The 22,845-nt window shown below is 35.9% G+C and overlaps 1 protein-coding gene across 2 annotated transcripts; it reads right to left on the reverse strand.

The window, feature by feature from the left end:
* Positions 1–771: 771 nt before the first annotated feature.
* LOC132045415 (receptor protein kinase-like protein ZAR1) lies at positions 772–8,868 on the reverse strand. 2 transcript variants are annotated; one of them, XR_009412411.1, is made up of 3 exons: positions 7,121–8,868; positions 5,851–5,951; positions 1,426–1,563 (listed from the first exon to the last, which is right to left on the reverse strand). XR_009412411.1 is itself a non-coding variant. In XM_059435995.1 (2 exons), the coding sequence occupies exons 1-2, from the start codon at positions 8,454–8,456 to the stop codon at positions 932–934; spliced, it is 1,968 nt and encodes a 655-aa protein (XP_059291978.1). In that variant the 5' UTR covers positions 8,457–8,859; the 3' UTR covers positions 772–931. The 2 variants fall into 2 exon arrangements, 1 of the variants encoding a protein (XP_059291978.1); XM_059435995.1 differs by lacking the exon at positions 5,851–5,951 and having other exon boundaries at positions 772–1,563; positions 7,121–8,859.
* Between the last annotated feature and the right edge of the window lie 13,977 nt (positions 8,869–22,845).

The following is a 22,845-nucleotide window of genomic DNA, read 5'->3' on the forward strand; positions in this document are numbered from 1 at the left end:
CATTATCAGTAGTTCAACCAGTTTTTCATTACTCTAGAAGTACTATCTCAAGACTCTAGCCATATCATTCGGGCTAAGACAGTTCAGCTAGATCAAAACTCACACATGAGGAAGCACCACTAGTTATTTTGGATACAAGTCCATCATTTGAGGTCGGAAAAGATTTTTCAGTTAAATTAATGTGGAGATCATCTAACTGAGGAGGCTACTTAGGATCAATTGGGCGCTTCCTTCGAATCAGGGATTTTAATGTATTTCTAATTTCAAAACATCATTGCTACAAGGGAATTCAAATTATAACCATCGAATTTTGTTGAACTCATGAGTTGTTATATTGACTAGTTATAACTCTTGAGTTGTTTTTATTTGAAGTATGTTGGTTCTGACCTCGATGGTTTCTAGCTTGATTAAATCGACTTCATCAAATGCTGAACTCAAATGGTTTCTAGTTGTTTCGGGTTAACCTGGATGAGTCTGATTATTTAAGGTTGGGACTCGTGAACCGATAAATCAGTGTCACCTATTTAATTATAGTCTGTCATGTGTCATCTCATAATTCCGTTCAAACGAGAGGCCTTTTTAACCCGAAAATTAACGTTAAGGCCTATTGGGGTCCAATAGGTGGAAGGAAGGACATTTTTAACCCGAAAGTTAAGGGTATGAGCAATTGAAGTCTAATAGGTGAGAAGAGGACATATTTAAGTCATTTCCAGTACGCTAGGATCATTTTTTACGCTTTTCCATAATATCAAACATAATAGTCTTCTGAGGTCGCTAGCACAAATAAGTTTCAATTGCTGATTCAACAAAAAGAACATTGAATCGCTAGAGTTACAACGATAACTAGAAACAGAAAATTCTGATTCACAAACACTAAACAACTTCTACATTAACTTGAAAGCTCTTTACAAGGTGTACCATTAAGTTTCTTTTACTGCAGTTTGATGCGATCAAGGTTATCAGAAACTGTTCTCATCCTTGGCCGAAGCTCGGGATCCTGTTCTGTGCAGTTGAGAGCAATATGAAATGCTGCAACGACTTGCTTTTTGGCATGAACCTCACCCCATAGTGCAGGGTCTATGATTTCGGACAACGGTCGTTCTTGTCTAAAAACCTTTCTAACAAGACTCTCAAGCCCCTTCCCATCATCCTCTGATCCTCCATCTGGCAACCGACCAGTCAGAATCTCCAAAAGTACAATACCAAAGGAGTAGATGTCGCTTTTTTGTGTGAACTTGAAGCCAGGTACCCGAGCCTCAGGTGCCACATACATAATACAAGGCGAAGCTGAGTTTTTTGGACTTAATATCATTTGACTTGTACTCAGCTTTTTGGTACTACTATTAATGGGCTTCGAGGAGCCTGAAACAAGGCGAGTCAACCCACAACCGGATATGTAAGCTTGCAATTCATCGTCAAGAAGGATTTTGGATGATTTTATGTTCCCGTGAATATACTTCCTGGGACTACACTCATGAATGTGCATTAAACCCCGAGCAGTGCCTTGAGCAATCTTCAGTCTAGCTGCCCATGACAGTGATGGCAAGGAATTACCAAGTCCGCCTGCAATTGTTAAAAATAAACATTACTTAGAAGATTGTTTAACAAGGACAATGTTTCATCATAAAACGTGAGAAACAACTCCAAGTTTTCTTGCTAATAGCGAGCATCAAAACAGTGAAAAACTTGAAATTGCAAATAGGGGAAATCACCAAGTTCTCTAGAGAAATTCGCTCTTTTTGTGTGTGTTTTCCTTCAAGAATTTGTCGGAAAGTGAGTTTTTACAGAATCACAAAAGGGTAAAAATATACGACAATTATAACGGTTCGAAGTTTTGGAATTATATGACTTGTGGAACCTCAGTGATAAATTAAAGTGATTCACGTCACATATTCCTTTTACTTGACGATAAGTATTATGAGATGAATATGGTAGAGCCCATTATATTTAAATCATTTCAGCTGCTTTTCAGACGATGAACATTATAATAGTAAGGAATAGGACAACTTTCTCTTCAAATCCTGAATTTGGTACAAAAACATGTGCTTGAAACAATGGAAGGGCTGTAGTAGTCCGAGTAAAGGAAACAAGAAATAGGCCAAGTGTACCAGAAGGTGTTAATTTGTGGAGACCAACCCAGAGTAGTTGCAATCTACATTTCCACTTGTGGATAGATTGGTTCACCAAGTTATAAAATACAATAAGTAAAGACAAAATAAGAGCGAAAAAGGAAGGTTTATTCAAATTTTCATAAGATGATGTCAAGAAAACAGACTGGAGTTCAAATGAACATTGCAAGGGCGCATGTTTTTGTGAAGTGCAAGGTTCAGAAAAAGAAAAGGAGCAAAATACAAGGCTAACATAAGCCCAGTATCTGCCTATTCAGAATAGTTTGTTCTGCACAAATTTCAGACTTTGGGTTCATGTTTTATGTGGAAGAACAAGCAACAATACATGCGTAGAACAATCCAAAACCTAATGAATACGAATCGAACAGATAGCTTGTTACATCCCGTATTCTCGTGCGTTGAGTTGCATCTGTTACACCTCATAGTCGTGTACGTGAAATCTATTGGGCAGTAGTTGGTTAAGTCTAGACGTGGCGCATTCATCTCATGGTTACGAGGGTTTGAGTTCATATAATAATCTATGGAAGACTCGGGGACCAAGCAAATCAAGGAAATTAAGTTTGTCGAAAAATTTGAAATAGGATTTTTTAAGTCAACTTTGGAGGGGCATATCTCCATGTGTATTAGGAGTTTTAAGGTGTTTCAAAATCCTAAAATGAAGTTCGTCAAGTCTAGATTATAATGCAACAAACCGCTCGTCGATAGGATATCGGAGTAGAGAATTATAGACGTTACAAACTGAGCTGATGAAGCAGAAACAGAACTGCAACAGTACTGCTACAGTACTGCTACAGTACTGCTACAGTGCCACCGCCTCAGCCCCTATATAAAGGGTTAAAACCTTATTTTTTCATCCAAAACTCTTCTAAAAATTTCCAGAAAATTCAGCAAGTGAAGAGCTCTTACATCACATAAAAAGTGAGGATTTTGAGTCAATTTCAAGTTACGGCGTATTAATCAAGGTCCTGACAACGCGTAGTCTCGTTTATAATTTCATTCTGCGTTGGAGTTGGCTTGGAAACAAAGTAAATATTCAAGATTTTGCTACTTTGGTAAAGATAAGGTATGAATCATTGAATCTCTCTTTATCAACGTTGATTTAGGAATATTTACAAGAATAAAAGTTATAGTTTGTTATGTTGATGTTGTTGGCTTATGGATGAAGTTTGAAGAGAAATTTGTACGAAAATATATATATAATTGTCTTGTGGAATGTTGGGGATGTTGTTGTTAATGTTGTTGGTACTGTTTGGAAGTTGTTTTAGCATTTGGAGGAAGTTGACGATATAGGGGAGGTGCTGCCCAAATTTTCGTAACCTAAATTTAGTCTTCCATAATTAGTACTTATGAGTTGATGGAAAGGCGACGGAAATATAATTAATGATATATTTCTCGATATATATATAGGCTCGGGTGAAGGGCAAGCCTCGATATAAGGAATTCTTTAAGTGGTGGCTCGACGGATAAGGTATGTTAAGGCTAGTCCCTTTCTTCTAAAGGCATGAATCCTTTCTTATGAATCCAATTAGTACATAAACACGAGCGTTCCATAACAAATTTCATTTCATTTTTATGCCTTGTATTTTAAATCTTAAGGTTTTGTCGTTTGATTGGTTTTAGGACATTATCTCACCCATCGTCATCGATTAATCCTTTGGACTCGATATGAATTCCATAAACTATTCGGGGGTTAACGACCTTATGTCACCCCGAAAGGCCAAGAATCAGATCCTTGATTTCTCATTCAAAACCGGCCTCGAACGTTCTTTGCGGAAGGGAAAAACGAGTTCGCGGCGGAAAGCTTCAGGACATCGCGCTTTCCTTCCGCATCGCGGAAGCCCTCAGAACCGATGCGGAAGGAAAGCGGAACTCTGCGCTGTCCGTTGTTTTCAGTTCAGCCCAATAATGGTCTCATGATCCCTTATGTGAATCCATAAATGTTTTCCAAAAATATGTTTATTCCCAAAAACTAGAAATTCATGGTTCATAGAGTTCATGGTTCATAGAGTTCATGATTCAAGGCCTGACTTCTTTCTTGATAATCCATAAATATTTTCCAAAATGTCCCTATTTTCCGAGTCGAAGATTTATGATTCTATAAGCTTTTATGACAACAACAACGGACATGTTTTTAGAATATTAATGACGATGCTAAAGATGAGAATATTTCTATGATGATTACGACGCCGATGATGATTTCATGTTTAAAAGTCTCAAGCTTATGATTTCAATGTAAATATGAGAATGTTGAGTTATTTTCATGATTTTCGTGATTTTTATTCATTGTTGTTGATCTCGCCTTATAATAATTGTTCCTTCAAGGTGAGATAGAGCGATGATGATTATTCCATAATATAATCGGAGGCTACCGACCTTACGTCACTCCGATATAATTGTGGCTTTTGATTGGGCTCTCATTCATGCTTCACATATGTGTATGTATTTTTCACACCGCGCCGCGTTTATAGTCGGCCGGCATGGCACGTAGACGTGCACACCACCGCAAGGCATGTTATGATATTGCCCCGACGCGGGCTAACGATGATAACACCGAGCCTTAATGGCGGGCATGATACTATATATAACACCGAGCCTTAATGGCGGTATACATGATACTATATATATGACACGAGCCTTAATGGCCGGGTATGGTACTATGTATATGTATAAAATAATTTTTTTTTTAAAGGCTAAGCATGCATGACATCCGCCTTATGAGGCATCTAGATGTATAGGTTATCTCTCATATTCCATGTTACCTTTCATATCTATATTATGTTGTTATTCATGTTTTACATACTCAGTGCATTATTCGTACTGACGTCCCTTTCGCGACGCGCGTTTCATGCCACGCGAGTGTATACGGATGAGTAGAGGATATGAGTGTAAGATGTTCCATTTGGATTGGCGAGCTCTATTTCTTTAAGTCCGCCGAGTCGCAGTATCCATGTTATGGTATCTTGTTTTATGTTAGAGACTTTAGACGAGAGTCCGTATAGTAACATGTCTTGATGCTATGTAAGCCATGGACGTGTCATTATGCATTATGTTACAAATTTCATATGTTTACGCATTTTACTTGATTTGAGAAAAGACGAAAAGCATGTTTTTTTTTAAAAAGCTTACATTATGCGCACTCATTTCATGATTTAAGAGTCAAAAGATGACATGAGTATCGAGAATCGTTAGCCTCGCCCTGCTACCATAAGGTCGGGCCTATCAAAAGTTGGGGTGTGACATAGCTTAACATCCAAATGATAGATCTAATGTTTTTTTCCCCATAACTTCAGAATGTTAACATCATCCTTAAAGTCTCTCTCAATATCTTAGGCACATTAAATGTGCTCCTCAGCTAGCAGAAAACAAGGGGGAAATGCCATAGTGGGGGACCAGAAACGAGTGAATTACCTTATAGTGGGGACCACAAACGAGTGAATTACAACAAACCAACAAATGAGGAGTGAAAGCACTCTTTTGAAGAAGTGCAACCAATAGGTCTCAATAGCTTAACACTTGCATAGATTTTTTCCAGGAAGCAGAAAACACAAATGCCAACTTGTCAGATAAAAACAAACGAACCACGAAAATGAGACTAGTAGAAAAAACTTTTCTAGCAGAGTTGAGATAATATCACGCCAAAACCAGCTTATTTTTCATGATAATTTACATTTGGTGACCTATTCTTGATCAAAAGAAAGTAAGGCCGATAAGCAGCTAATACCTTAAAACGACCCCGGTAAAGAATATAAATTGGGATCATATCATTCATATTTCTCTAAGATAGCTGATGCTTGAAACCTCAACAGAAGTTGTTACTTGTTCCTGCAGAATATTTCAACAAAATAGTTTGCTCTGGAAGTATCTTAAAGGTACGATCCCGGTCATATACAATTATGCCCAGCAGAAGGCTCACTTTATCCCAATTATACAAATATATGAAACGCAGAATATTTTAACAAAATAATTTGCTCTGGAAGTATCTTTAAGGTACGATCCCGGTCATATACAATTATGCCCAGCAGAAGGCTCACTTTATCCTAATTATTGAAGTTGAATAAGATTAACTAGCTTTATGGCATTTGGAACTGTTTCACGAGCACCTTTAAGAACATCTTACATTTCGTGTTCTTAACACGACTGAAACACTTGAAATAGGCAGTAAACAACTACTTAAATGGAGGAGAAATTGATTTATTTTGTCGTAAATGTCAACTAAGATGCTACCTTGAACGTTGTCTGGCTATCAATAAAACCCCTGATGTACCGTGGACCCAGAAATTACATTGGCAGACAGCACTCATCTAGCATTGATTATGGAGTACTGCTTTATGAGCTTTTGACCTAATTTTCTCCAAGAGTGGAACCATGATTTCAATATGCACTTCACATTTCACCCGAAATGTCCTTATCCTAACAATAAATCATTTGCAGAAAAAGGACATTCTGCATAAGTTATTCTGACATTGGCTTCTCATAATAACCCTCACACTGTTTAAATTTTACCTTATCATTATAAAAAAAAAATAATAATAATAACCCTCACACTGCTCACTAATCTATTCTGGGTTCAACGGCCCTACCTTTCCTCCTATAGTATTTTGGTTAAGTTCCTATCACTCACAGCTCCACTTAAATTACACTGCAGGCTTCTCTGCTATTCCTATTTAGTACTTATTTCTTTGGAAGTACTAAGCAGAACGCTAAGAATCTGTTACTCCTGAATAGTGATTTAGAATAATACATTCCCCTTATTTTTGAACAGCAAATATTTGAATTTTCTTTTAACAATTCTCCCTTCCTTCAACTAACAAGTAACCCAAAAGACAAGTAGGCGATTCTCAAAAGTGGACCTTCAACAAAACTTAACTAGTCAAATTATCAAGTTTACCACATTATGATCTGATCAACCTATTACTTAACCTCATATTAAACAATAGAACATAAACTAACCAATTCACCATTTCCAAGTAAGAAAATGAGGTGAGCATTACCATGTAAAGCATTGTGCAAGCTGCCATTACGGATGAAATCAGTAACCAGCAATTTCTCATCACTTGCATAGTAATAAGCCCTAAGCCTCACCACATTTGGATGTTGTACTTTCCCAATGGCTTCCACCTCCGTCTCGAACTCCTTGAACCTCAACGTGGCATCCCCCTCGCTTAATCGCCTAACAGCAACCGCTGCTGCCGCAGCACCCGATACCCTCCCGCCTCCACCAGCCACCACCTTGTAAACTATACCACTCCTACTCTTCCCAACTACATAAGCTGATGCCCTTAACAAATCCTCTAGTTCCATCCCAAACCCTTCATCTAACACTACATATTTACCCTTTTGCCCTTCCTCATCATTCCCCCCTCCCACAGCCACACCCACAGCCACATGTTGTGACTTCTCCAACTTTTCTTTTCCCATTTTACCCTCATCCAACTTCCATTTTTTCCTCAACACCCAAACTGAAACAAACACAACCCCAATCACCACTGACACACCTGAAATCAAAGAAACCACTGACCCATTTCCAGATTTCCTTTTTTCTACAAACCCATTATTTGGATCCTTGGGGTTTTCAAGATTTGGCAAAACACTAGGTTTTTGAGCTTGTGGTTCTTGGCATGGAGTCTCTAATGGAAATCCACAAAGAAAAGGGTTGCCTGAAAATGCAGTAGGCCCTTGATTCAACAAAGAACCAACTGAAGGTATCTTTCCTGTAAGATTATTATGCCTCAAGTCCAAACTCAATGTCACTGGAAACTCACCATAACTCACTGGAACTTCACCTGAAAATCTGTTGTATGAAAGATTTAAAGTTCCAGTTAGACCAGTAAGATCAGTTAGCTCCTTGGGAAGTGAGCCATTGAGATAATTAGAAGAAAGATCAAGGTGGTTAAGGTTTATAAGTGATGTGATTTGTTGAGGTAAAGATCCAGTGAAAGCATTGTTTGAGAGGTCTAAAGAGTGAAGAGAAGTAGCATTGAAGAGATGAATTGGGATTGGTTTTGAGAAGTTGTTGTAAGAAAGATTGAGAATTGATAATGAAGAAAGTGCTCCAATTTCAGAAGGAATGTAACCAGTGAGATTATGTCCTGAGAGAGTAATGGAAGTGACTTTTTGGTTGTTGTGATCATCACATGTGATTCCATTCCAATGACATGGTGATGAGTCTAATTCAGACCAAGATGAAAGAAACTCTGATGGATCAGATGAAATTGCAGATTTTAAAGCTAATAAAGAAAGTCCATCTGAATTCAGTGAAAAAATAGTTGAAATAGCAAATATGAGAAAACAAAGATTCAGAATTACAAAAAGCTTTGAAAGATTCATGATTTAGCTTTGTAAAGATTCAATCTTTGAGATACAAAGTTTCAATAATGAAAATTTTCAATCTTTTCTTTATAAAGATTGCATCTTTTTGCATGAAGGAAACAGGTTGTCAAGGACGAAGAAAAACTGAACAAGGCTTTGTTTTGTTTGAGTTTGAGCAAAGATGGGATGGTTTTTTCGAGATGTGAGTGCAGCTTTAAGTGGTGCAGCTACTATTACTATACTGTGCACATTTCTCAATTTGAATTTGTTTTGATTTGACTAATGTAGGCTTATAGGGAAAATTATTTATTAAATTTGGATTCAGGTAATAATGTTGGTTTTGTTTTACTATTCACATGTTTCCACCTCGGGATGGGAGATTATGAAGTAAAGAACAGGAGAGAAGTATCTGTGATATAAATCATTCACTGTTTGAACTTGGTTTTATTGGTAGAATCAATTATTCAAACTTCCCAAATGACTTGAAGTTTACTACTTCATGTCCGATTACTTATCATAGTTAGTAAAAATAATTTATTCAAAATATTTGTCATTTAAAAAAGGCAGCTTAATTTTACGATTTAGAGTAAATGTACCCTCTATTAAAAAAGTGATATATATACCCTTGCTGTTATAAAATGATGCAAATATACTTCTGTCCTTTCACAAATAGTGCAAATATACTCTTTTTGCTAACGAAATTTTTTAAGAAAATCATTTAGCTTATTTTTTAATTAAAAAAATACCTGAAAAATTAGGAGCGTTTTTACTAACTTACCTCTGATCAAGTTTTACTACTTTCTAGAAGGAAAAAAAAAAAGGTAATTGATAAATAAATCTTGACTATTTAAATAAGGGAAATCTTGAAAGAATCTCACCACTTATTTTGAAAAAATTTGAAAAGCCCGGAACCAAAATGACCTAATAAAAACCCAAGTGAACTAAAATACTCCAAAAAAAAAATTGGTATAAAAGACCTTTAGCGCAAAGAAAATACTACGCTAAAGACTTACTTAACCTAAATCATGCCAGATTAAGTCTTTAAAGATTTTACCGCTTAAGATATTTCTCTCTCTCCTTTAGCGCAGTAAAATATTGCGCTATAGCAACCAACATAAAACCCGATCGGGTTCCACCACTGGTCCCTCCACAGGCAAAAAAAAAATTCAGAAGAGCCATTGGAGGCAATTTCAAGGTGGTCCCTACTTCATAATACGTCGTTTTCTATTAATTTTCGTCGGGAAAGTTTAGATTCTCGGTATGTTCAAGTCATGGAGCAAGATTCTAAGCTCGAATTTTGAAAAAAAGTGGCAAACAACTCGATTAAAACAATCCTACAAAAATCTTCGATTAAGGTTTTCTACTATGAACTTTTGTTATTATTTTGTTATATACATTATATTCTAAGCATATTTAACATTTAATCGCCGTTAATTTCCAAAAAAAAAATCAAATTTCATTTTTTTTTTCTTTGTTCTTGATCAGGCTGGGCAGTGGCTTTTGCTACTGTTCCAGTTTTTTTTTTTTTTTGGCTAATTCATTATTTGTTAAATGTTTATGAATTGTTAATTTGTTAAATGTTTATGAATTGTTAATTTGTTGTATGTTTATGAATTGTTAATTTGTTATTTATGAATTGTTAATTTGTTATGTGTTTATGAATTATTAATTTGTTATATGTTTATGAATTGTTAATTTGTTGATTGTTTATGATTTGTTAATTGTTTATGAATTGTTTAATATAGTAATTTACTATTATTTGTAAAATATGCAATTATTAATTAATTAGTTGTTAATTATTGATTATGAATTGATATTTTGTTAATTGTTAAAGAATTATTATTTTGTTAATTGATTATGAATTGTTAACTCTATATTAATTTAAAAGCATGAATATATACGTTAAATAAAAAAAGATTATCTAAAAAAGAATAGTTAAAGTTCTTCTTTTAATATTTATGTTCACGGAAATAAAAATTATTATGAATTTCATAAATACATACGTTAACGATAAAATGCAAAGTTTGTAGAAAAATATGTGGTCGACGAATATCTTTCTTTTAGTCTAATTTTATCATATTTGTGTTGGCTATTTGGTCAACTAAAAATATATCACATATTCAAATTAGAGTTCTAAACAAATATTACTGCTGAATTTCAATTCCCAAACTAATTAACTTAAAAATCTTTGCCATCACACAATTCAAAACCCCGTGTCCTTACTATCACATATTAAATTTACTGCACATTTAATATGACGAAAGTTATGTTGAAAAATAATTATTTTCTTCCAATATTTGGTTGGAGAGTGAAAATAATTTTTGGAAAAGACTATCTACTAAAGATTGCTAACAAAATTACCAAATCAAATATTCAGAATCGTGTGAGGAAGTAAATATTTGATTTTTATACATTCAAAGTAAATATTGTATTCAAGATAATAATAAGTAGATATTATTTTTTCAAGTTGCTTATCAATAGAATATAAATAATATTATAAAAATCGACAAGAAATATTCGTGCAACGCACGTACATAGAGACTACATACCCCCAAAATATAGTAATCTCATATTATGTTAATTGTGCCATTTTTACTTTATTTATTTGTGAAATTGTTTATCCCATGTTAATTATTCACAAGATATAATACAACATAATTCACATATTCCCTACAAATGATTAATTAGTTAATATAATTTCTCTTTAATTTCAAGAATAATGACTAATTTAGTTTCTACAGACCCGACTCTTTTATGGATCCGAATGTTCCCTCGGGGCCTGATGATCATCCAGGGCCTGATGATCATCCAGGGCCCGATGATCACCCGGGGCTCGCTGTTCACCCGGGGCCCAATGATAGATCAGTATTGTCTTTGCAAGACAATCATAGATCAGAGTTATTATGGGCTGGTAATATAGGGATATCGACTAGGATCCGTCCCGGTAGGCTGTAGAGAGCGTGGGCTCTTTTACGCGAGTGCCCTCCCACACCCCCTGCTTAGAGATATTGTTTCGAAGCGGCATCTATCGTTGCGTGTCCGTTGGTCGGGTACAGCATGATGGCACTCATTACTGCCATGGTTAAGCGGTGGAGGCCGGAGACACATACCTTCCATCTTCGCACCGATGAGGCCACGATTACACTTCAGGATGTGGAGGTCCTCTTTGAATTTCAGGTAGATGGAGAGCCATTATACACTCGGTACGAGCCTTCTCTTAGTAGTACAAGGGTGATGGAGTTGACTAGGCTCACCCACTTCGTGCCTGATGCCGAGGGCCAGATGTCGGGACAGAGTCGGGTTCAGATTAGTGCACTCTGCATTTATTTGGAGGCAGAGCCTCCTGTTGAGGAAGGTACCAGCAGGACGTTGTTGATCGTCATGCCCATTTATACCTGCTTATTATATTCGAGGGCATCTTGTTCCCGAACTCATCGGGTGCCTTTGTCAGTTTACGATATTTGGTCTTGTTTGAGCATCTGGACCGCTTAGGAGACTACAGTTGGGGCGGTGCTATTTTGGCGTACCTTTACAGATGCCTATGCCGAGCGTCTATTGGTGCTGTCAGCGATGTGTGTGGATTTTTTGCTCTTCTCCAAGTAATATTTTAAGTGTGCGTTCCTTTAATGTAAACAAACCTCTTGAAACGACGACTAAAAAATCGTATTTTCTAATATCGCTTACTGTTATGGGCGTGGGAGAGGATGCTGCCTTTTCAGACCGTATCTAGGCATTATCTCAATATTGACATGCCCTATGCGAGGAGGTGGACGGCGAGTTTTGACCGGGATGTGGATATGCACCACAGTATTCTTTCATTCCGGGACCAGTTTGATCACATAACGGACAATGCGGTAAAACTATTTAACTTTATATTATTAATTTAATTAAATGTCTTTTCTACTTGGTGATCACTAATTCATATTTATATGTTATGCAGCTATTTATATGGACGTCGTACGCTGCTATATTGGATGGATTGCGCAGCCTTTTGCAGGGCAGGTCAGGGGGTGTGGAGGTCGCGGTGTCCATTGATATACCTGGACATCGTTGAGGATTACATGCCCGAGCGCGTCTTACGACAGTTTGGGCATACATAGAGTATACCCCCTGACATTCGTCATGAGCTCCGACACTACCAGCGGGACGATCGGGCCGCCGTTGATGATGAATTTCTGGCTTTCATGGTTGTCCAACTCCACCGTTGGGAGCACAGGTTGGGCACTTTAGCAGTGGTCGGCCATTTGACTCCCATTCAGGATTACATACGCTGGTATTATCGGATCGCATGCCGATTGATCGGCAACATTGACTTGCGTCCCGCAAGGGATGTGATACTCGACACTGCGGGGCAAAGCGAGGCATTGGTAAGTTTATTGTATTTACATTTATTTAATTGTATTAATTGTTACGTTTTAAAAATAACTTTTTTACCGTTGAACACAAATGCGGTGGTGGCCGTACGGTCGATTACGCATGTTGGGGTTCTGACATATGCCTTACCCCGGATTGCGGGGCTTGCGGCGGAGATGGTACGGATATCCGAGGGATGGTATCCGGCGAGCCCGAGGAGGTTTAGGCGCATGGAGGAGCCCATTCCGGGGCGAGTATCGGCAGCGCCAGGAGGAGGACGCTGCCAGAGGACGCCGTGCTGCCAGAGGACGCGGTTGTCACGACCCAAACCGATGGGCCATGACCAGTGCCCGAGCTGGACACTCGTATACAAACCTGCTAGATATAATCAGACTGAAGCTAAGGATAACATGAAATTTTGTAAAAGCATGTTGTAGACTCATAATGTCATATATCATAATGAACCTGTCTCCTGAGGAGTCACAGCTAACCAAAACATAACAAATATGCAAGCCGACAAGGCTGTCTCTATATACGGGATTATCCAAAACGAACTACGTCGATATAGCTGACCAAAACATATACACAACCCACACATGTCTACAGACCTCTAAGAGTATAACAGTGAAATATGACGGGACAGAGCTTCGCCGTACCCCTGAATATGCATAAGTCTATATCAAAAGGATCTGTACCAAAGTGACTTAAGCTCCGGAACAATGAAGCTCCCCAAGCAATTGAGCAGAAGTCCTAGGATGGAGGATCACCAAACTGTGTGTATGTACCTGCGGGCATGAAACGCAGCCCTCCCCCCCCCTCCCCCCGAAGAAAGGGGGTCAGTACGGAAAATGTACTGAATATGTAAAGCATGAAGTACAGCAGTGAAGATCATGACTGAGTGAAAAGATGACAGGAGATAAGTATGATAATCAAGGGATACCAATGCATTTGTACCTTATGTGGTGAGTCATGTATATATATACTCTGTATACCGTACCCGGCCCATTATGGGACTCGGTGAGTGAAGTTATATACATACATATATACCGTACCCGGCCCTTTAGTAAGGGACTCAGTGAAATCTATATATATATATATATATAAGTATTAGTGTTGCGGAACGTGCAACCCAATCCACAAATGTTAGTGCTGTGGAACGTACAGCCCGATCCATAAGTATAGTGTTGCGGAACGTACAGCCCAATCCATATGTATAGTGCTGCGGAACGTGCAGCCCGATCCATATATGTTAGTGCCGAGGAACGTACGGCCCGATCCATAAATATAGTATGTTAGTGCCGAGGAACGTGCGGCCCGATCCATAAATATAGTATGTTAGTGCCGAGGAACGTACGGCCCGATCCATAATATAATATGTACATATACATAATGCAAATAGCATGCATGAAAGCTCATATGAAGGCTACAACTTTATCGGAGTGACGTAAAGTTGGTAACCTCCAATTTATATTATGGAGCAATCATTATCGCTATATTTCATCTTTAAGGAACAAGTAACATAAGATGAGATCAACAACAGTGAGTAGAATCAAGGAAATCATGACATAAACTCAATGATCTCATAATGGCGTTAAAATCATGAGCTTTGGAATTTCTAGAATTAAAATCATCATCATCATGTTTATCATAGAAAACATCTCATCTTTAGTACCATAAGAAGCTTTTAAGAATCAGGAACTTCTAACTTTTGGAAGTAAGAAGGTTATGGAAACATCTATGAAATCATAACATAGGAATCAAGCCTTTTGAAAGAAAGGGATTAGCCTTAACAAACCTTTATGGTCGCCTTAACTTCAACTACCCAACGCTTGTCCTCCCAGGCTCGTAAATCTATATTCAAGAAGATTTATACTATTGTTAGACTCACCTTTATATGCTTGTCTTAATTCTTCAAATAAATCTTTTTAGAATCTGCCGAAATTTCGGCAGCATCTTCTCTGTTTATAGGCCTAGCCCAAAATCGTAATTCAGCAACCAACAACAACAATATCAATACCAACATTAACAACATCACTTTCAAAACCAACATGTGCCATAAAACAGCCCACACGCCTAACATTTCAATCTTCACTTCCAATCTCAAATTTCATATGTTTCTTTCACCAATTCACTTGATAAACATATAATACAAATAACAACAGAGACCATATCACAATCATGTTGTATTCCATAATTTTCAGCTATCACAAATCATATTTATCGCCTCAAAACAACCCAACGAAACAATAGCCATATCTTAGGCTATTTCAATGCTATCTTGTAGTATTTTGCTATAAACAATCTCACCAACATAGAATTAAGCTTAAGCACAATCAAGGGGATGTTAAACTTACCTTAAACAGTAAATACCATTTGAAATCCGCCACTGATTCAACTTTCAATCACCCTTAAACGCAACACAGCGCTATAGAGGTGTTCTTCCTTACCAAGGTTAACTTTTGAGGTTGAATTTGGATATAATCACTTGAATTTCATCTTAGACCTCCATGAATTTGGTAGAAAGAGTTTTGGGAAAGTGTAGAGAGAATTTAGGGAGAGAAGGTGGTAGAAAATGAGAGAAAAAAAAATCAGATTTTCGTTTTTAAATTTTACGATTTTTCTTGTTCACACCGAAATACCTTGTAGCCGATTCTTGTAGCACGCGTTTTCGCTTTCTGTCGGCCCTAACTTGTAACGTCCATAATTCTCTACCCGGATATCCTATCGGCGAGCGATTTGTTGGGTTAAAAACTAGACTTGACGAACTTCATTTTAGACTTTTGAAACACCTTAAAACACTTCATATGCTAAGAGATATTTTTCCCTCAAGTTGCACCAAAATTTCCACACGAAACTTTACCCATCCTTTCTCCAAAGTCGTACTACTCCATTTCTTCCACTCAATTCCTTATAAAACCTTCCGGTATACATTATATACATCCTTCACTCATTAAATATACTTAATAATGCTTGCTTATATTCCAAAGTGGTTTTACTTAACCATAACTCAACGTACTTATGTTTCAAATTTGATAAGTGCTTCTTTGAAGATAGGGGGTATAACAGCTGTGCGCGTAGAGGATGCGGTGCTGCTGCTAGAGGACCTGGTGGTGGAGGACACCATCTAGTAGATGAGGCAGATGAGGTGCTCCCATTCCAGAGGTCGTTCCCGCTCTAGTCCATCCGCAGCCGTTCCAGGCCAGTAGCAACTCACCTGGACAGTTACCTACGTTTACGCCGACGCTCCTACTTCGCCGAGAAACACGGGTCTTCATCACGGGCCGAGTGAGAATGCGTACATGGAGGAGCGGGATGACTTCAAGCGAGGCGGCGTTACGTGCTTCATTAGCTGATGAGCGGCCTATGAGGAATTTAGACGGACTCAGAATTCTTGACTTCGATGACTTTTTAATCGGTTAGTATTTAAAATACTTATTTGATCATTTAAATTACTTGTTTTATATATATATATATATATATATATATATATATATATATATATATATATATATATATATATATATATATATATATATATATATGTTACTTATTATTTCATAATTTTTCATATTTTAGGGTTCGGTACCAATGGATCCACAAGAGAGACCCACTCGGGCATTTTCTCATCGACCTGTAAACCTGTGTCTTCTATGTATTTGTCGAGCCACAAGTAAGCTTTTTATTAAAATCAATTTTATGCAATATAAGGTGAATATTTAAAATACATATTTGATTATTTAAAGTGCTTATTATATACATATATATATATATATATATATATATATATATATATATATGTTACTTATTATTTCATAATTTTCATATTTTAGGATTCGGCGCTAGTGGGTCCATAGGAGCGACCCATTTAGGAGCCTTCTCATGAGCCTGCCGAGCCAAAGGTGTCTTCTCATGAGACTATCGAGTCACAGGTAAGCTTTTTACTTAAAATCAATTTTATTCAATATAAGGTGAATGTTAACTTAATTTTTTTAACCTTTATTTGAACCTCGAACAGCATCTCGTCCAGGAGAGCACATCATATTCAGCACCAGACCCATCTCAGACGCTTACAGACCCACCTCAGAGGCCTACTCAGGTGCCCGTTGATACGAGTTTGATTATCCACCAAACGTTAATGTATTCAATATAAATAAGAAATGGTACTAATTATTATATATTTTTCAGGTTGATCCTTCGGCGCCTGCGGTGGCAACTCCCAACGAGGAAGAGGCCGAGTTTCCAGATCCAGCTCAGCCTGAGGTTCTGAGCGTGCCAGCGGGACTAGATCCCAAGAAGAAGCACATTATAGTCAAGGGCGCAAGGGCGAGGGGAAGAGGAGATGATCATGACTTGAAGCGCCCGCTTATTAAGAGGAAAAAGGGCGATGGAGACGATGGTGAGGGCGGTGGGGATGGTATGAGCCTTAAGCCTAAGGATAGTCTCAGGCATACCACATGTGGGACCCATCCACGATAGTGTATATACATTAGTGTTGTACAGTTTATCGTAAATATTATAGTATATTTTTTGCATATCTATTTATATTTATAAATATTATCTTCGTTTTTATTATTGTTTATCGTGTCACATCCTAAATTGATAATAAAAAAAATCATGACACATTCGAAATAAAATTAAGCATTAATTTAAAAATAACACGAAACCCTAAAACATAAATAACGTAAAGCTAAGGACTACAAGTCTTCAAACAAAAATGGACTTCGAGCACTTTTCAACCACTAAAACGACAATCCGAATTTTTGCGTATTCTTGATGTATTGAGCCTACCTTATTAATCGCACAAAAATAAGTAGGGTTCTATATAAAATATTGAAGTTCCAGAGTCTCACAGCATGATCAATATATGGCTAAAGTACGTAAAAAAGTGTGAAAATGTAATAAGATGCTGTTTTGGGAAAATAGGGACTCCTATAGCGCAGTATTTTATTGCGCTAAAGGGGAGATGGAATATCATTTAGCGCAGTAAAATCTTTGCGCTAAAGAACTTAACGGTGTCGTTACAGTTAAGTGCTTTAATACTGCGCTAAAGATACTTTTGTACTAAAATTTTTTTGAGGGTATTTTTGTTCACTTTGATTTTTATTGGGTCATTTTGGTTCCGAACTCCCTAAAAAATCACTTATTATGGAATGGAGGGAGCACATTGCAATGGAGGCAGTATTAAATTAAAAAAAATGATGTATTCTTAAGGGACGTACGAAATATAAACATAACAGCTAAAATGGATAGGACGGAGAAATTATCAAGTTTTTAACTTTTTCTTGAACCAAGAAGATATGCCGTTTCTCTTTTCTAGAGAAAGAGAGCAGATGAGAAAATGGAGTTTTAATTGCAGAAGAATTAAAAATAAAATAAAAGGTATATTTAAATTTTTGTGAAAGAAAATAAATAAGAGGGAATGGAAGTTAGATAGTATAGCAGACTTCTTCAAAGATAATGGGCAGAGTTGGTGGATACCATAAAGTTTGCCCCGGCTAAGGAGACAAAAAGAAGTGAGAATATGTTATTATGAAGAAATTTCAAAGGATCTCATAATGTAGAGAAATGATAAATTTGAAATTTAAAAACAGATGGGTTTGTTTGCTCACTACATTTCAGTTTGTTAGGGCCTGTTTGGAAAGCCACCCAGGTAATTGGAATTGGGTGTAATTACACAGTTTGGCTTGTTTGTTTGACCAAGTAATTACACAGTTAGGTGGGAATTGAGTGTAATTGAGAGGGTGTAATTACACTCTCCAATTCTCAAGGGGAGGTGGGGGGGGGGGGGGGTTGAGAATTGAGTGTAATTACACGTTGTAATTACAGGGTTACTTTTTAGTCTGTTTCTTTTTTGTTTATTTTAATTTCTTTTTATTTTAATTTATTTTTATTTCTATTCTTTTAATTTTTAATTTATTTTTTATTTCTATTATTTTAATTTCTTTTTATTTTTATTTTTTAATTATTTTTATTTTTTAAAATATATTTTTCTTTTTATATTATTTATTTTCCCTTTCTTTTGAATTATTTACTTAAGTTATTTTGAAACTTACTTATGTAATGTTAGAATTTGACATAAGAGTATTATGTTAAACTTTTTCTTTTGGATTTTGAATTTAGGTTATATTTTCAATTTTAAGTTATTTGCTTTCACATTGCATGTTGTTTATTTTTCACTTACGTTTGATGGATTTTTTGTGTCAAACATTTGAATAATGTTATTACATTATATTTATAAATATTATTTTTTTGTCAAAAATCCAATCTATGACGTTTTCACAAAAAAAGTCTTCTTTTAAGTTTTATAATTAATTAAAATTGAATATTATTAATGTGAAAATATATATCAATTATTTTTTGCAATATTAGTTACAAATATATGATTATTAATTAATATATTTCAAGAAATAATGTGTTATTAAATAACTAATTTAATATCATTTATAAAGGCAAATATTTTTAAATATTAATTTTAATTTTTTTATAATTAAATTTTATTTTTAAATTAAACTAACTGTGTAATTACACTTGTGCAACCAAACAGCACGCTTGTAATTACACTATAATTACATTATGACAAACAAATAGGTCGCTGTAATTACACTACTGTGTAATTACTAGGTCGTAGTGTAATTACTACCCTAGTAATTACACCAATTCCAATTACCAGGTGGCTTTCCAAACAGGCCCTTAATCTTTATTCCACTATAAACAGTGTTGTTTTTTTAACCATTTCTATCTCAAATTTGTTTACTCTAAATTTCTGGGTTTACTTGACTAAGTATGCGTTTGGCCATGAATTTTAAAATCATGGTTTTAAATCAGCGTTTGGACATGCGTTTTTACGCATGGTTTGAAACTATGGTTTCAAACCCCAAATCATCCAAAAAGGCATGATTTGGGGTTTAAACCATGGTTTCAATTTTTTTAAATATAAAATTTAACCCACAAGTTTATATTTTGTAAAAAAAGATTCATAAGTTGGTAGATATTTTTAACAATTACCCCCATCAATCATTTACCAATCTCATAAACTTCCACCAAATTTTATTTATGTCTGCCAACCTTTTAATTTTGTAAAAAAAGACCCATAGTTTAATTTTATTTATTGAACTAAAATCTGATCAATTGATGTTGTATTTTTAGAAAGGTCTTCTAGTATTAATTTTGAGCCGATCGTTATGAATTAGCATATTAATTTTGTTATGAATTATGACTTGCTCATTTGGTAAGATTGTATAAGAATTGAGAATGTTTTGATAGTTTTCACAACTTGTAGGGTTTTTATGTCTATAAGAGAAAATACTCCTTAAAATATCCAAATTGCATATCCAAACATGATTTCAAATCATGATTTCAAATCATGTCCAAACAGGACCTAAGTTTGCAATGTCTAATCAAACTTGCTTTAGCTCAATCGTGATAAAAAAAAGAAAAGCAAATTAAGGAGTTTGTTTCTTAAAATGATACTCTGCCCGTCTCAAATTATTTGTCATTTGTTTCTTTTACACGCTTCCTTAAGAAAATATTAATTACGAAGGGTTATTTTTTTTTATTATTTTATCTTTATTTATGTCTTAATATATAATTTTTTTCATTAAATATATACTCTATTTATGTGTCATCTCTCATAATTGAGGTGTTTGTAGTCTTTAAGAACAATTACTACTAAAAGTAAAATGAAAAAAACAATTAATTTTATATTAAACTTTTAAAATGACAAATAATTTAAGGCATCTATTTTTAGAAATGAAGACAAATAATTTGCGACTCATTTTCTGTTAAATGTAAGTATATAGATTTGGGTGAGTTGAAATAAAAACATGAAAAATATGAAAGTATCTCACAGCCTTTTTCATTAGATAGTGGTGTCAGAAAATCATTGAAGGACACACATGCTATGATCAGTGATGCTAACTTTTCAGAAAAATATTGAGAAAAGACATCATTTAACCTCTGAACTTGGCATGAAAACTCAGTTTGGAAACTAAACTTAACTTCTATTTATTTACCCCCCTTAACAACTTATGAATTAATTATCTTCCCCCTCTAGTGGCCCGGACACTGGCGCGTGTTTGACAGCCGCCTCTCACCGCGCGTTAATTAATTTTTGTTAACGTTTTTTTTTTTTAATACAAATCGGACCGGGAACGATTATAATTCGTTCCTTTTTAATCCAACCCGACTCACCACCCTTTAGAACCCTAAGTTCAACTTCATCTTCATCTTCATCTTCATCACCTTCAATCAGCCCCATTTTTTTTTCCCCCATTCATGAAATTCCTCTTTGCTCACACCATTGCTCCTTCATATATGTATTCTTCCTCCACGAAATTTCTCCATCAAATTTCTCCTCCAAATTTCGTCCATAATCGCTCTGTGTTCTAATTCGAAAATTTTGTGGGTTCATAAATGTCTCAAGGTAGTTTGTTCATCTCACGTAAAATGTAATTGTGGCACCATTGCAAAACACCTCACTTCATCGACTCCTAGTAATCCGGACGGAAATTCTACAAATGTCCGAGGCCTAAGGGCAATTCTTGTGGATTTTGGGAATGGGAAGATGAATTGTTTCGAGATGCGGTGGAATAATGTTCAAAGTTTGACGTCGTTGTTAGATGCGGTCAAGATCGAAAGGGACAAATTGCAAGAAGAATTAATTGCCATTGAGGCTAGACATCTAAATGAAGTTAACAAAATGAAGGAGGAATTAATTGGCTTGAAGAGTAAACAACAATTTGACTTGAAAAAGTTCTAAACTTGGAGGAGAAACTTGCAAATACAAGGATGTTGCTTTTGACTTCGTGGGGAATATTTATTGGCTTTTTGGCGGCTTCGTTAATCAACCGAATTTATGTTGTTGTATGTTGTAATCGCGTAGTAGGTAATGTAAGAACTTTATGGTCTTGTTGTAATGTAAATGTCATGGAAGAACTTTATCTTTGTTGAAGAATTTTGTTGTTATGGAAAATATTACCTTGAAAATGATAGCATAAGTCGAGAAATTTTATAAATTACTTTAAATAGAGAATGCGGAAACCTAATCTATCATTACTATCTCCGGATCCTCCTTTACATGAACAAAAAACACTATGCGGTTCTCATCTAAACATGCCTTAAAACACAATACATCTCCTATCCCTAATCCCAATAAAGCATCGATGAAGGCTTTCCAACCTTGAGCGAGGCGCGTGTATACGCCAACCTTGTATTTCATATTATACTCATGATCGTCGTAATGAACAACGGCGTCCTTGTCGATGTTTGGAAGAAATTCCGGTATGTCGGTCGGAAGGATGCGTAAAAAAAAAAAAAAAAAACATGTTATTACCAAAAGAGGTAAAAGAACAATTGAAAATATATAATACGACAAGACTTACGAAATCGTCTTTTTCGACGTACGATTTCGTCAATTCTTTGTCAAAACATGCGGCCATTTCCATTTCATCCATCTTAGATGAAGGTACGCCTCTTTAATGTCACTATATGTGTTAAGAGTTATTTGAGTTGAGTGAAAGTGAAATGGAAAGAAGGCCTATTTATAGTTGAGTTGAGTTATAGTGTTAGTGTGATCAAGTACTTAATGATGTCTCGGATTCATTGGTTTTGACCATCACTCCCAAGTACCAACTACCATCATTTACTAACTCGGATTCAATTTGTTTATGCCCAAATCGTATAATGCATTTACTTGCATCCATTCAATGCATTTTGTTGCTCAAATGTGTACACCGCTCAACGTACCTGCTTCGAAATGTGTAAACACTTTCAAATACATTTCTTCGCATTTAGTGTTATACACAAAATTGCGGTACAGGTGGCACTTCTCTATGCATTTAATGTCATGCACAACACCAGGAAACCAGGAAATGCCAGAAAACCGAGAAATATACGGCAAAATTGCGATCCACAGTTTGCTTAATATTGCAAGAAACGAATGTCAATACGGGGCAAAATTGCGAGTCCATTGGTCGCTTAATATTCCAACAATAGAATGTCACTACAGGGCAAAATTGCAGTCACAGCTTCAAAATTGATAAAGCCTAAGTGCATA

This window comes from Lycium ferocissimum, unplaced genomic scaffold (genome assembly GCF_029784015.1).
Source record: "Lycium ferocissimum isolate CSIRO_LF1 unplaced genomic scaffold, AGI_CSIRO_Lferr_CH_V1 ctg6601, whole genome shotgun sequence".
In the NCBI taxonomy this organism is placed as follows: domain Eukaryota; kingdom Viridiplantae; phylum Streptophyta; class Magnoliopsida; order Solanales; family Solanaceae; genus Lycium; species Lycium ferocissimum.